The sequence below is a fragment of the Desmodus rotundus genome, chromosome 2 (assembly GCF_022682495.2).
Source record: "Desmodus rotundus isolate HL8 chromosome 2, HLdesRot8A.1, whole genome shotgun sequence".
Classification (NCBI taxonomy): Eukaryota; Metazoa; Chordata; class Mammalia; order Chiroptera; family Phyllostomidae; genus Desmodus; species Desmodus rotundus.
The window spans coordinates 158453464-158470339 of NC_071388.1; the positions used below are offsets into that span (position 1 = coordinate 158453464).

At 33.3% G+C, this 16876-nt stretch overlaps 1 protein-coding gene and 1 pseudogene across 2 annotated transcripts in view; one reads left to right on the plus strand and one right to left on the minus strand.

The window, feature by feature from the left end:
- The window catches only part of TLK1 (tousled like kinase 1), a 131585-nt gene that overhangs the window by 37279 nt on the left and 77430 nt on the right, over positions 1 to 16876 (minus strand). For both annotated transcript variants that reach the window (XM_024561544.4, XM_053918773.1), the window contains exons 4-10: positions 12020 to 12095; positions 8837 to 8883; positions 6968 to 7063; positions 5599 to 5688; positions 4472 to 4564; positions 927 to 1037; positions 680 to 816 (exon numbers count right to left, since the gene is read on the minus strand). In XM_024561544.4, coding sequence (XP_024417312.1) covers positions 680 to 816; positions 927 to 1037; positions 4472 to 4564; positions 5599 to 5688; positions 6968 to 7063; positions 8837 to 8883; positions 12020 to 12095 — 650 coding nt within the window. The remainder of the gene's footprint in view (positions 1 to 679; positions 817 to 926; positions 1038 to 4471; positions 4565 to 5598; positions 5689 to 6967; positions 7064 to 8836; positions 8884 to 12019; positions 12096 to 16876) is intronic.
- Positions 14478 to 14590, plus strand: LOC112305851 (U6 spliceosomal RNA; annotated as a pseudogene).

The following is a 16876-nucleotide window of genomic DNA, read 5'->3' on the forward strand; positions in this document are numbered from 1 at the left end:
ACTCTGAAAAAGTTGATGAAGATGCTGACACTACTCCTGTTTTTCAAGTTAAAAAAAACCTTTTCCAACAAAAAAAAAGCAGCATATATCCTGGCTCCTTAGCACATAAACAGTTAACTTATCCTTCTCATCATCTGAACTCAAGAAAATATAGTAACAATGATTTTAGTTTAAAGAACACTAAAGCTACATGTTCAGTTCAACTGATTTATGAGTTATTGTACCTGAGGCAGAAGGAAAAAGGTATTGTCTTTTTTTGTAGGAATAGAGACCGGGCAAGTAATGAATTTTAACACTTAATACTGGAGAATGAAAAAGAAAAAGAAACTAAGAAAAATCTCAAGATCTATATAGATATAAATATAAATCTTCCAACGAAAATTAAATTTTCAGTAATTTTACTCCTACATCATCTATAAAGCTAAAAGGTCAATTTGTATTTTGGAAAGTCATATTTAGAATACATCATACCATACAGATGAATGCTAACTAGTCAAAAAGTATGTTAAAGCTAAAATTGTATCTTTTTTGTTTTGTTTTATGGTCCTTTCAAATGTACTAAATTCTGTGATCTCAAAAAGTAGGAATAGATGTAGAACATAATCCCAAATCTAGAATCGTTGAAAGTAATGAAAACCCAAAGGAAAATTAAATGTTTTAAAATGTAAGAATGACTAACTTCACAAGATTCTGAAATGCAAAACCATCTGTCCATTGTTCAGTAAATGAAGCACCATGTCTAACTGTTGTGAAGTGTCCAAGACGTAATCTGTCTTGCATACTCTTCTCTCGGCTTGCCAGTTTTTCTTGGGTACTCTGAAAAAAGGAAAATTCATCACTCAATTATATTCCTTTAAATTTTAAAAGTGTACAAGGCAAAAGGGACTATTTAAAAAAAGGGGAAATTTTATTGAACTTTAACTTACCTTTTCAATAAGCAGTTTCTTGCTCATTGATATGCACTTATTTAATCGTTCTTTGTATTTTTCAAGTAATTTTTGTTGTTCATCTATTTGCCGTCTGAGATCACAGTTAGCCTACAACATAAGTAGAAAATGGAAAAGATCTAAAATTTATATACATGACACACTCAGGAGTAGTTTTAATGTACTAAATAAATTATGTAAAGAAAAAAGATTAAGTATTTATTTAAGTATGACACTAAAACTTTTTTTTTAAAAAACATCTGCTTACCATGGGGTATTACTGTTAAATGTTGCTTAACTGTATAGTGGAAAATACATAGAATGTGTATCCATACTCAATGGGTTCAAATCCACTCTATTTGAATCTTAGTTCAGTTGACTTATTTTTAAAATAGGAGCAATGCCATTTGCCTAAACTTATTTAAAAATAACCAAAATATGGCATATAAAGTGTCTAACACTTAAAAATGAATATGATTCTTTTCCATCTTTTGCACAAATTAATAAAGAATTTCTCTCCATTCAATTTGTGGATGACACTGTTGATGCCTATCCAATAGACATCCCCAACATCTTTCTTGGCAAAAATATACCAATTTTGTTGACTCTGTAGGCAACCAATGGCTCAGTGAAGAGACCTCTCTCTAAACTCAGGAGATGAGTCTGATTAATCTAGTACAATGACAAGACAAGAACTGAAGAGCTTGTCGGAACACAGATTGCTGGGACCCATCTCCAGGGTTTCTGGATGTGTAGAACTGAGGTAGGGTCTGAACATTTATTTTTAGTAAGTTTCCCAGTAATGCTAATGCTTCTGACCTGGGGAATCATACTTTGAGAACCATAGGTCTAGGCCAATCATGGTGGAAGCCAAAAGACAGTGGTATAATAAATCAAAAGTGATGGGAGATAATGGCTACCAACCTAAAATTATATACCTAATAAAATTGTTTTTCAAGAAAAAGCGTAAAATAAAGATACTTTCTGAGGAACATAAATGGAATTTGTTACCTCATCATTGCATCAGGAGCAATTCAAACAAAACTCCAACAAATTGTGTGTGTGTGTGTGTGTGTGTGTGTAACTTAAAAAGCAGATTCTAACATTCCTCTTAGACTGCAAAGGGCCAAATACAGCCAAAAAGAAGAGGGTATTTGTCAAGATTTAATAGAAAGTTACAGGAATTATGATGGTTCAAATGTATTTTCTCCTTCCTTAATAATGAAAAACCAGTATTTTATTCTGGATTGGTATGTGCCAAGCTAAAAACACATTTCCCAGCTTCCCTTACAGCTAAGGAATGGAATATTCAAGAAAGCTGCAAACAGAATTGTTGCCTTTTTTTGTTATTCCCTGTTTCTTTGTTTTCTGATCAGGAACACAGATATCGTAACTGTGACTCTAATAAATATTTTGTACCTTCACATGACCCTTAAGATAGAAACCATACACTAGGGACAATAGAGAAGAAAAATTAAAGGAGTTAAAATCCCACAGATGTCACTGTGAAGCCATCACACCCAGGCTGCCCACTTCTGTTGTAAGTATTACTGTTTTATGTTCTGTCACTAACAGCCAAAGACAATGAAAAAGATACAGTGAAACCAGCATAGGAATACACAGAATACAGAGCACAGCAAAGAACCCACTTGTTTATGAAAACTAGACTTCTATGATAGAGCTGGCAGTAAAGAGTGGACTTTTAATTAAATGGGCTGGACAACTGGTTATCTATATAGAAAGAAATTAAAATGAAATCCTACTTCTTTACACCATACCCCAAAACGAATTCCAGTGAAATTAACAATTTATATTGAAAAACCAGACTATAAAACTTTTAAAATATAGAACTTCTTTATAATCTAAAGGAAAAATTCTTTTGGTAGACCTTTTCTAATAATTTGGTACAAATAAAACTATAAAAAAGATATATTTAATCACATAAAAATTTTGAATGCCTCTAGTCATCAAAAGATAGCATGTAGAAATGAAAAGACAACTGAAACAACTGGAGAAAATTAATATAGACGGTGGGGCAAAAGTAGGTTTATAGTTGTGAGTACACAGAAGTTTATTCTTGTATTAATTATTGTTATTTTCCATATGAACTGTAAGCCTACTTTTGCCCCACTCTGTATATTGTCAGAAAAAAACCCTGACATCAATAAAGACAGCAACCCAGTAAGAAAGTAAGCAAAAAAAAAACACTGTTATTTCCCAGAAGAAACAAATATGGTTAATAAATATTTTAAAAGATGTTCAAAAAATAAATAGGGAATGCATAATTAGAGACACTTTGTTACATCCATCAATTTGGCCAAATTTTTTTTAAAAGTTATATCCAATTAAAGCAAGACTTGGCACGGATAATGAGCAACAAAATTATTTCTTGCCCACCACTGGTGGGATCCATCCACTTTGGGAAAAATTTGACATTATACAGCAAAGTTGTAGATGTGCATGCCCAGTACTTCTAAGCATATACCATAGAGAAATCCATTATTTGTTCTAGAAGACATGTACAAGCATGTTTTGAGCAGTTCGTATTTGCAAAAAATAGAAACTACATGTCCACTAAGAGAAGAAAAGATAAATTATGTTATATTCATATAATGCCTCACTATATAGCAGTAAAATGAATAAATTACATGACAATCGAATATATAATGTTTAGTGAAACAAGCAGGCTAAAAGGGTACATACAGGGTAATTCTGCTCATGTAAAGCTCAAAAACAGGCTGAAATAATGTTAAGACTGTACAGATATAAGAAATAAAACTATAGAGAAATGCAAAAGCATAATAAATACAAAACGTAGAATAGTGGTTAATGGTAAAGGGATGTGAGGCAGTGAATGTGACGGAATCAGGAAAGGCACACTGGATGTTTCAAAGGTCCTGGTCGCCATGGTAGAATCATGGATGTGGGTTTTATACTGAGTCTCTATACCAGCTTAAACTGGAATCATCTGGGACGCTTTTAAAACTACCAGTATAAAACTCTATGTCAATTTAATCAGAGCCCCCTGGGGTAGCATTTTGGCATCAGTACTTTGATCCAGGGCCTCCCACACTCCTTTCCCTCAACCAGCGATTCTAATGAGCAAGAAGAACCACTGCTTTACACTTTCCTCATAATGTAAGTACACTTTTTGATGGTCTTCTTATAAAGTTTCCATTAAAAATCTCACAGGATTGCAGTAGTTACTTCATCTTGTAAAACAGCAAATGTCAGTTAGGTTTGTAACAAAAATCAATTCACTTTAAAACTAACATGAAATGGATTATCTCTGTCTTATGAGTTATTCAAATAAAAATAATTTTTATTAACATCCTTCTATTTCTCCAACGGTTCTCAATTCACATTTTAAAGAGCTAACAAAATAACTTTCACTTTAAAGTTGAAATTTTCAATCAGGTACTCACAACCAGAAAAGCCGTATGTTTTTTTCCAGCTATAGAATTTTTTACAATGCTAAGTCTTTTCCCAACAGTTTTACTATTCCCAAATAGTCTTTTTTTTAACCTTCATGACTTACTACTTACCCTGAGCAAGTCATCTATACGACCTTCCTTCTTTTCCAGGTCCTGGTTTTTATTACTTTCTAATGCTGCTATTTTCAGCATTGTGAGATCAGTCTAAATGAAAGAAAGCTATTTTATTATCTCCTTTATATATATATCATTTCATGTAAACATAAATTTGATTTTACTCTGATTCTAAAAAGCAAAGAAAATATTTTATTTTGTGTGTGTATATAAAGGTTATCCCAAAAAGCCTCAATGCAGTTTAAATTTTAATCAGAAATGTAAATGCTACAAACTTATAAAGAAACATCTAAAGAGTATTTAAAATTTTAGAATATTGATATAGTCATCATTAAAATTCAATCTAATCACTACTTTATGCCATCAGCTCTGATTTCTGAACATGACAAAAACTTTCATGAGCTGTTAACTTACTGAAAGCAAATGTACGTGTTATAATCGTAGCCTAAAGAGCATCCAAAAAGAAGTAGTAGCAGTTTTGATGCACATGCAACAGCTTAGACATGACCTAGCAATAAAAGTCTCATGTCAATAGATCAGGCAGCTGAGGCAGCCAGGCAAAAAAGATCAACTCTCCCAGTGCCCGGTCTGAGACAGTGTCATCCAAAAACTCACATGTATAAAGTTGAAATGAAAAAGTACTCAAAATTAATAAAACTAAGTAAGTGAAAAACATATCAATTAATTCAATTTTCAAATATTTTTATTAAGTGTGTAGCATACATGAATAAACGTAAGACACCCAAAATGAATGGCTTTGATGTCCACTTATAATAAACAGACGAGCTTCATGAAGACACTGATTATATGTACTTGGATGTTAAGTTCAAAAAGAATCAGTACACAGAATTGGCATTATTATGGTTGTTTTGTTTATTTAATTTACTTAAAACATCTACGTATTTAACCAATGTGTAATAAAAGACAAGATGGTTGTAAATTGGGTACTTCAATTTTTTACTCCTGACAAACTGTTCTTTTGTTTAGTAATAAGCTTACTTGATGGATAGTTTTACTTTATGACTATGTCCAAAACAAAGAGGAGACATATATATGAGTTGTTTGTACAAAGTTGGTTACTCGTTTCTTAAAAATCATACCAATAAATTTCAATAAATATTTACCTGAGTAATTTTAAAACATAACTGCTTTGGTTGTATAACAGGGTGGTCCCCAAAAGCTAATGTAGTAGGAGAAGGGCTATTAGGTCGAACCTTAAAAAAACATATTAAAATTTTTACATTAGCAAGAAAAAAATAGGTTTCTGTTGAGCAACAACTACTTAATATTTCTTAAGGTTCTGTCAAGATAATAAACTTCATTAAAACATGATGACTTTATTAAAACTTTTAACCGCCACTCATTCAATTTGCATTTAGTGAGTACCTCCTTCACATAATGTCCAGTGAAAGATAATCATTTACTCCCTGCCCTCACGGTTACATTCTAGTGCCATAAAGACATTTTAATGCTTTAAATCAGTTAAATAAAACAAGGCCAATACATTATGTTAAATCAAAAATATTAAAGTAAAACTGAAAAGATCTTAATGCAGAACTCTTAGTTCTGGAGACAATAATGCATGCCCATATGTCATATAATTATCAATTTACCGATGAGTTTTGTGGTTTATATAGTCACTAGTTTTAAAACACATTCATTGAAAACAGGAGATTACATCACTGTACCAATGTTACCACCACAACTCTTACACTTATGGTTGAATATCACACTTTACTTTGGTGTGTCCAAAGGTACAAAATGATTAAGAAAAAATGAAATATATGTCTGTAGACAAGGACCAATAGGGTACCCTGGAAGTACAAGCAGGGTACTTAAATAAATAAGAGATACTCTGATTTTCAAAAATCTTTAATTCGTCTTTAAACTACTAAAAGCCAATGTTGTTATTCTGGTTAGCCACTGAACTTTCACATAATGAAAGTAAAGAAAAATGAAATCCAGTATGTAAAACAATGCAATGCAGATGAAAGAACTAGGTCATAAAATGTTAGAAACAAACCAAAGAATTTGTAAGATAATTTTCAGGTCCAAGACCCTCATCCTATACTGAACTAAATAATCCAAGGCTGACGGTTACCTATCTTTTTCTTAAGGATACCCAGAAAGGAATTATGCTATCATTTTAATGGTTGAGAAATTTAATTCCTAAGAAAGGTAAAATTTAGAACTATGTAACTGAACATGGATCGCTATGAGTCTTCATATTAGTCCCCACAGGACCAACAGCATTCTTTTACAGACACATTACTTCTTAGATATAGTTAGTTCAGGAAAACTTTAATTGAGGAATCTCACTTTCAGGAATAAAGTTCTAATAATATTAGATCACTGAAAAGGACTCAGCCACACAGAATGATCCCTGAAAAGATAAACAATGTAAACAGAAGTTCTCAATAAAGACAACAAATTATAAAAGTTAGATGGTATACAGAACTCCCTAGACAAATGACCATGCATGCAAAAACTTACAGATGAAGAAGGAGTGGAATGTGAGTGTGAATTCTGAGGAGAACGGATTGCAGGAGGTATGCCTCTTACTGGACTTGAGCCATTCCCACCTTGGTACTGAGGGAAAGAAAGAAACATCACTATTAAAACAGGTTTAGATAAATGTTATTTTAGACATAGCATTAAGAATTAATTTAAATATATCTTATTTTAAATTAAATTCAGTAGTCCTTTAAATAGGTCAAAAAAAAGCAAAAGTAATGTTAGTCACAGCCAAGTCCTAAAAGATTCTAGAGATAATACTGATTGATCATAAGAACATGACAAGATTGTATTTTATACAGGCCCTTATTTCTTGAACTTCTAACTATATATAACTTGTTATTGTGGCAGACTCAAAGACAAATAAATTCCCCCCACAAACAATGAACATATCTTGTATTTCTTTCAAATTTTAGCACGAAACTAAAGTCTGAAACTCAACAATAACTTCAAGAATTACAAGATAGCACTGACACAATGACACTGTAACATTGTTTGTTGAGCCAGCAGAAACCCTAATCCCCCAAAACTTAACACATTTACATGTAGATGTTAGTAAACATAATCAACCACCTAAAACAGAAGCATCATTCTCAAGATCTGTTATGTATCTAAATGTTCATAGCACTGTATAAAAGTTCCTTCCCTTTAATAGTATAAAATCAAATAAAAATCGATCTTTTCTTACATGCATGACATGTTTACAGTGCATGATTTAGCTACATAGGGAGGGAAGCCACTTAATCTGTTCCATAGCTACCTTTTTCATTTCTCATGTTTCTGTATCAAGAACAGGAGGAGAAAATTTGCTGTTACTGGCTTCCTCTCAGGGTATTAGGCATGAGCAGCAGAGATGAGGACTTCCTAGTGTGATCATTAAACAACTTTCTATAACCTAGGGGCTTTGTGTAATTTTTTCTTTTCTGTCTTTTTTAAAAAAAATCTATAGTGCCCAGCATAACGCCCAGCACATAGTAGGCATTCAAGAGTCTTGAGATTTTATTTGAACTGATCCTACCTTTGGCAAAGATTCTTAATGATATTAACATTGAAGGAATAACCTCCACTAAAGAGTATTAGGTATCTCATCATCGTCAACAATTTTACCTTAGATTCTGTAAACCCAAAAAACAATGGAGGGCAGAAAAAAAATGTTTTTTAAATGTATCCCTTCCTCCAATCAGCAAATTCTCTTCTCATTGTAAAGTAAACACACACACACACACACACACACACACACACACGTATTTTCCAACTGAGTAGATGATGCTTGTTGTTTTAATAATAACGTTAATGTTTTATAATGTGAAACTGGTAGCTAGAGTGTTTCTGTGTAGAAGCAAGGAAACATTCCAGGATTGGGTTACAATCTAAATTTACCACTGTTTATTATTTTCAGGAACTCTTAGATTGACATTATTTAATCTCCATCCACAGGGCTCAAATGTTGCTGTAGTGTAGTAAAGCCTGTATCGACAGGAGATACAATTCTGAACAAGTGGCTGTTAGAGATTTTAAGTTCTACTCTTTGCTTTTTCACTTAGAATCTTTCTTTCTGTAGGCTACTTTGTATTTGTGGTCCTCAGTTTCCCCATCTGTAAACACCTATTTTGCTTATCACCCAAGTTGTTATAAGCAAATATGTGATAAAATACTTCGAAAATTATGTATGTACTATACCAATGCAGAAGTAAATTTTAATGTTCCCAGGAAGACAGGACATTACATAGACCGAACCTATGCTCTAATCAAATAGATAATCAAAAGTTGACCCTGTGCTTCAAAGAAATTATCTCAGCCCATAGCAGAATTGTATTAGGAACTAGAGATGTTCCTTAATGAACTTACTTCAAAATAGTCGCTAATTTTGTGGCCACGTCCCCCAATACTTTTTCCTAAAATATAAAAGTAAAAAGTTTTATAGATTTAAAGTCAGTCATAATATTGCTTAATGTCTCCTACTTTCATTAAAACAAAGCAATGAATTAAAAAAAATCTAAGACAAACTGATTCATACCTGCAAATAATAATAAAAAAGCTTTTGTTAACACAAACCATAACTAACAATAACATGCTTTAATATGAATGCTCCTTTTAAAAATGGTTTTAGTCTCTAAAAAGTACTTCCAAATTTACAGGCTGTTTTTTAAAAAACTAGATTTTAAATATTTTACTTACACGACCATTTATTGATAAAGTGATCACAGTTCTTTAATTAAAAGTTTTGCTCTAAAATGGACTCAGTTTTACAAAAATTGAATTAGGAAGTTGAAAATAAATATGGCGTTTTAAGATGCTTTTTTGGATGGGTTTAATCCACCTTTCATTGGAACTATATAGAATACACGATTTTTTCAAGTTAAAAAAGAAAACATTACGATACCATGAAATCAAAAGTTTTGCATAAAACTTGATTTTTTGCAATAAAAACATATGGACGTATCAATTCAATACTGACTTTGATTCATTTATTCACCTATATTATTCAAGAAATATATCTTGAGTGGTAACTATGTGCCAGGCATTACTGCAGTAAACAAACAATACATTTAAAAGCTCAACAACCTCGGGTCAGCTTTGGCTCAAGTGGCTACTTAGTCATGGCAGACACTAAAAGCTCAACAACCTTAAATTCATTACTTGGAACAAGGTAGGGGAATTTTTTTTAAAAAACTACGTAAGAACTCAGGACTATAAACGCTACCTAGAAATTGTGAACAATAATTTTGTACAGGTTTATTTAAAGGTTAGAAAAGACAAAAAAAATTATGCCAAAGGAATTTCCCTTCTGCCTGTAACAACCTTCCTGCAGATTCTGAAGAAGTGCTGTTTAATGAACACAGACATTGGGGTTACCTACTCAGAAGCTGTTTGCCCAACTGAACCCAAATTTTGTTAATATTCCCTTCTGTACACAGTGCATATAACTTTAGGGAAAGCTGACTCCCATCCAGCCTCAATTCCTAGTTCCCCTTCTGAGAAAAAATGTAGTTATGTTCAGTTATCATCCTCTTTCCTATATTTAAGGAGAACTTTAACCCATTTTCAATTTCAGAGATGTGTCTGATTTTTTAAAAATCCTTATCTGAGGATGTGTTTATTGATTTTAGAGAAGAGGGGACAAGGAAAGAGAGATAGAGAGACAGACAAAGACAGAAATGTGAGAGAAACATCAATCAATTGCCTCCTGTATATGCCCCGACTGGGGGATCTAAACTACAACCCAGGTATGTGCCTTGAGCATGGATTGAACCTGCAACCTTTTGGTATATGGGATGATGCTCCAACCACCAAGCCAACCAGTCAGGGCAAGATGGGCCTGATTTTTTTTTAAGGGCAATAATACCTTTGCTGGACACAAGTTCAAGTGGTTTTGGAATGGACACACAACCCAATTCTGGATGACAGGGGAGGTTTGAAGGTTGCTTCAAAGAGAAAAAAAAAAAAAAACACAGAAAGCCAACCCTTTTCTTAATTCTTTGCTCTATTCTTGGGGTACCTCTACGATGCAAATGTTTGTATGCTTGATACTGTCCCAGAGGCCCTTTAATCCAGCCCTTTTCTTAAAGCAAATATGAGCCTTGGCCAGGTGGCTCAGTTGGTTGGAGCATTGTCCTATACACCAAAAGGTTGTAGTTCAATCCCAAGCCAGGAGGTGTATAGGAGGCAACTGATAAATGTCTCTCTCTAAATGAATAAACATATCCTTGGGTGAGGATTAAAAAAAAAAAACACAAATATTGAGCGAGAAAACTTGTATCAGTAAATCCAATTAAAACTTACAACCAGTCTAAAACCGTAAGAAAATCAGACAAGTCTACATATGGCAGACCACAAAGAATCGCATGGGGGTTCTTAAAGATATAGGTTGGATTAACCAACTCAGAAGCCCCACCATATTTTGGACCTGCTTTAAATTGTGTTTTTAAATCTAAAGTTGAAACAGACATAATTAATGTATCTTTATACTAAACAAAGCTCCAAGTCCATTAACCAAAACTTGGCCTTGACTGGTGTGGCTCAGTGGATTGAATGCCAGGTTGGGAACCAAAGGGTCACTGGTTCGATTCCACATCAGGGTAGACATCTGAGTCGCAGGCCAGGTCCCCAGTAGGGGGCGCATTAGATGCAACCACACAGTTACATTTCTTTCCCTCTCTTCCCCTCTAAAAAATAAAATAAATAAAATCTTTAAAAACAAAAACAGAACTTGGAGCAACTACACTAAAACCAAAAAGTAGCTCAGGACAAAGTGAGATACAATACACCACACAACCAGAGAAGGTGCTAGAATGACTTCATTCCTTCTTTCTGCAAAGACAAATGCTACAAATACATTCCTTGGTGCCAGTGCCACATGTAAAAACACCAGTAAGTCACATGTTCATGGCCCCAAATCATGTAATATGTGTATAAAATCATTATATATGTGTTAAGAGCCTACTTTATCATATTTAATTTTGAATGGCCAAATTAAATGACAATAGTATTTTGTTGTCCATTGTAAGAAATTTTGAAGTCTACAGAAAATAATTTTCTTAGCTCACATTACAAAAGGTAGATATGCAAAAACCATAAAGGACAGATATCAAAAGAAAAAAATGATACCTTAATAAAAGTTTCTCAATTATTTAGTCTTTTCCTTTGTAAATAAAAGGGATGAGTGAGTTTGGGTACTTGTTTTAAAGTGAGATCTAAAGTTTTTAGTCAATATCCTGATTCATCACATAAAAAAGAGAAAAATGAAAGTTATAAAGTAATGCTTGCCAGGTTTGGACATGACACTTATTAATTCTAATCTTAAAAAATAAGGGAAATGTCAAAAAACCTAAACAGTAACCACACACTATGGTACAAAAAGATTCCAATTTCACATGCAAAGTACATTCCTAAACTATTATTAAATGTAGGAATTACGTAATAGCTTTAAAAATCATGAAAAGTTATTTTATATTTAAACTATTAACTAGTTAAAAAACACAATAATTATAAATGCCTATTGGGTCTGAAGGAAGATTCTGCTTCACTTACCCTGACTACTTTCATTCTGGTTTTCTGCTTTTCTCTTTCTTCCTCTGGATGATTCCGATTGTTTCTTCTCTGGTGTCTACAGAAAGCAAAGTTAACAGCATTTTAAACCACAGTTTCATTATATAAAATTATTATAGTCATTATAAAAATTATTTTTACTTTCAAAGTAGAATACAGGATGGGAGAAAGTAGGTTTACAGTTGTCCATATGGAAAACAATGCAATAATTAATAAGTAATACAAAAATAAATTGTTTCACATATTCACAACTGAAAACCTACTTTTGCCCCACCCCTGTACTGTTTGGCTCCATAGGACTCACAGAAAGTAAATGTGTACTTACATACAATTTATTTAAAACCCCAAATTTCCTATTCTGTAAATTTTTAAAATTTGAAGTATAAACCACCTTGTACACATTACTTGAAGTTTACATTTACAAAACTTGACTTGAGGTAAATGAAAAATATGAGAGTAATTAGCCTTTAAAAGGTGCCCTTTAAATTCTTAACTGAATAGGGCTAAATAGCAACAACAAAACATGCTTTTCCTACTTGTTTTCTACTCTTCACACATAGTCTATAAAAGTAAACTTGGATAAGGAAAAATAAAGCAGAACACAAACCCTGATATATACAATCCCTACTACTAACAGGACTATTCACCTAAATGCCTAACAATTATTATCCAATTAACAGTTTACAGAAAATTCATAGATTACCCCTAGAACAAGGGTCAGCAAACTAGAGTCCACTGGTCAACTCTGTCTGGGTACCTGTTTTGTAGAGTCTATAACCTAAGCATTACTTTTACATTCTTAAATGATTAAAAAATTTAAAAATCAAAACAATATTTTATGATATGAAAGTTATAAGAAATTTAAATTTCACCGTCCATAAGTAAAGTTTTGTTGGAACACAGCCAAACTCGTTCATCTATGTATTTCCTACGGTTGCTTTCACATTACAACATCCGAGCTCAACAGTTCCAACAGAGGCCCTATGGCCCACAAAGCCTAAAATAGCTGGCCCTTTACAGAAAAAGTTAGCAGACCCCTGACCTACATGATGGCTCGTTTTCAAATTACAGATGTGTTCTTTTAACTGATAGCAAGTACTTGCATCAGGCTAAAATAACGAGGAATTTTTGTGGAGGCTGACAGGCTGCTGTTGTGCTTAGACAGCATTAAACCCCAGAGCACAAGGTAACAGCACGGGCGCTCAGATTCCACAAGCTTGGCACATGTGTCCAGTTCCAGAATGAAGAGTATTTGCAACATCAAGACACCTTAAGTAAATCTCTACAGGCGATGTGGTTCCCAAACAAGGAAAGGACTTAATCCATTATTTTGATGTCTCTGAGTAGTTTATGATTAAATAGTATGAATGACAATACATAATCTAACTCATATTGAGCATATATGGTTCCTCTAAATATTATTTTGGAGGTTTTAAGTCATCTCATCTCCATTTTGCCAACAAAATAACAGATTCAGAGATTGGAGTCAACGTTACTAGTCTCCGAATTCTTTAAAGACAAGAGTTACACCTTCTCCCCACATCACTGCTCCCACCCACATGCACAGCACATAATTATTACTTGATAAATGCACGAATATTAAATAAATAACTTACTCAAGGTAACCAGGATTCAAATCCAATTCTGTACATTTCCAAGGCCTAAATGCATTTTTTTCTCTCACATGCTATATGCCCTACATCAAGAACTGAATGAATCAACCATACAAAAATACTTCTCATTGTCAAAATTAAAACACTCAAACTTCAACAATGCTCAATGTTCTATTTTCCTCAGAATAACAAGAGCACCAAATTAAAAATTCTAAGTTAACATTTTTACAAAGAACCCTAAAAAATCTGTATTAGACCGAAGGATTACCAAATAATAATTTATTCATATCCTTGCCAACTCAGTCTATGTAAAAAAATGTAATTTAGGGTCAAGAAGAGAATGATTTTTCAGAATTGTTTTATACTAATTTTTAAGCATGGCACAATCCCATTTGAACTCTACCTTAAACTTGACTATTTCTGAATAAACAAAAAACCCCACACAAAACAATTCTGTAAGTTACAGTTGAAACATTTCCTATCAGAAAAAGCTAAAGAAAATATATAATGTTCTTAATGGCTACACATTATTTTCTAAAGCATATTACAAGGAAAACTGAATCAATGACAGATTGAGAGACTACATTTCAAAGCGAAGGGATAATAGGGTGGCTTCACTGGGGTGAACAAAATTTGATTTATTTACTGCCATGCGTCTAAAAACCATTAAAATGCTACATTTACTGGCTATCTCCAATAGGAGAGTGCGGATGGAGGACACAATATATGTGCAAATTGTCAAGCTTATTTGGAATAACATTCATTAAATATTTTACTAAATATATACTTGAAGATATTTTAGATCTTTTTTAAAAAAGACATAAACAGTGCTCACTCCAGCAGCACATAAGACTAAAATGGGAACGATACATGAAAGATAAGCACGACACAGCTCCTGTGCAAGGATGACATGCAAATCTGCGAAGCATTCCATATATTTTAAGTCATGGGAATGCAATGTACAGCACAAGGAACAGAGTCAATAGTACTGTAAGAACTATGTATGGTGACAGATGGTTACTAGACTTGGAGAGATCACTTAGTAAGTTTGATAAATGTCTAATCACTATGTAGTACCCCTGAAACTAATCTGGAACGAAGTGTGTACTCTACAAATGTCAGTGAGCACTCAAATTCTGATTTAAATTGTTATCCTTCTGTTACTATAAATATCCATGTACTTTTATGTTTTTCAAAACTTCAATCATGGGCCACCTATTAAATGATCAGGAGCTTCTACCCTAATGACTCACAACTCGGGCTTGCAAAATAAGCAAATTTCTTCTTCAAAAGGTCTCATGCAACTCTGTTCTAGACTACAAGCCACAGAAACTGTAGTCTAAGGTCCTAAGTATCACATGACTAAGCCTCACGCAAATGTGTATCAACTAGTATTTTGATTCTGAGTTTAAATAATCTGAGAACACCTATATTAAAAACAAAAACTCTCAAGCCTACTGCTGCCAATTCTCCTGAGTCACTCATCTGTGAATGAACTTATCTGGGGGCTTTAGAATCTTGGGAATTTAGGATATGCAGAATCTTACCAAATATTTAATCTCTTAAATGGCTCATCACCGAGGAAGAATTCAGAATACTATCTGTGATTTTTAAACTATCCTCCAGAGGTACCTTAGGGGCAAGGAGGCTGTGCCTCAAAAGTTATTAAAGAGGCCCTGGTCAGTGTGGCTCAGTTGGTTGGAGCGTCATTTGATAAACCAAAAGAGCCACAGGTTCGACTCCCAGTCAGGGTGCATGCCTAAGTTGTGGATCTGGACCCCAGTTAGGGTGTGTACAAGAAGCAACCAATTGATGTTTCTCTCTGTCTCTCTCCCTCTCTTGCCCTCTCTAAAATCAATAAGCATGTCTTCAGGTGAGGAGTTAAAAAAAAAAGTCCTATTAAAAAAAGTCAATGTAAAATAGATGTTCTATTCAAGAATATCAAATGTATAAGATATAGTTTCATCCAATCTGTTGCTATAAAAATTAGGTTAGAATAATGTGTTATAAGAACACTGAAAATCTGTTGTAAAAATTTCCTTGCTGTTTTGTATCCAATATAAATTAAGATAAAAACTATCATGAAATATGTACATCCTAAGTCGAGGAATATTTTGAGCTGGCATGACCTGAAATTCACAGACTTCGTCTTTGCCTAAAAGACAAAACTTTAATATTATCAAGAACTATTACCCAGATATGTTTGCCTGAGTCTTTGACACCTGTAAGATCACTGCTATACTGAAATTAGCAATATAGCAACATTTTGGGATCTTATAACTAAATAAGAGCATTTCCTTGCTATTCAATATAAATCCAATTAATTTATCAGTAATTTTTAGTGTGGCCTATTTTCTGCTGTATTCCCTTTATTATTTAATAATATATAATATCCAAGATGGTAGTTATTAAGATGAAATTGGGTAGCCACCCAACTAAAACGTGAGCTGTCTTACAGATAACTTAATGCATGCCAGTTCGTATTTTAAAGCCTTAAAGATCTTTACTCCCTTCACAAATATACCAGCATCCACAACCAAACCAGTATGTAAAGGAAATATAATACTAAAACAATCTTACTCTCAATTTTAGGTAGTTTTTTAACTTTCCGTCCTCATAGTCTGACTTCTTAAAGCTCCTGTCACATGGACCCATTTTAATATGCATTCACATGTATTTAAAAGAAGCATATGTATTAAGTCTTCGAGATTGGTGGAATGCATGTTGTTTGCCACTTTCTTTACCATTTACATAGCATAACTCTATCTTGGCATTTTCCCTTCTCTGGCTTTTCCTTTTTACTTGTCAATTAGTACAAGTCATAATATTAAAATAAAACCGGACCTTCTCCTCTAGTCATATAATCTTTTAAGTTGTTTTCAAATCATACAATCAGAATAAAATAGCCATGCAGAGCAACTGCTATGAAGGAAAAAAAACAACCCCAAAATTCAAGATAACTTATTCTGGAAATGTTGGCACTTTGAGAGCACTTACAATAGTAAAATTTAGAACAGGGATTTCCTAAGTTCCCACCCCTTGTGACACTCACAGTGGAGTGACACACTCCTGTATAATATGTCTCTACAGGCATTCCCTTGACCATGATTAGAGGTCCTTACACAATTATTCTTCAGGAAAGACACTCTCAAGTGTAAATGCTGTGTCACAGAATATGCATGTTTAAAGACATTGTCAAAGGGTACTTTCAAAGACAGTATCAGCC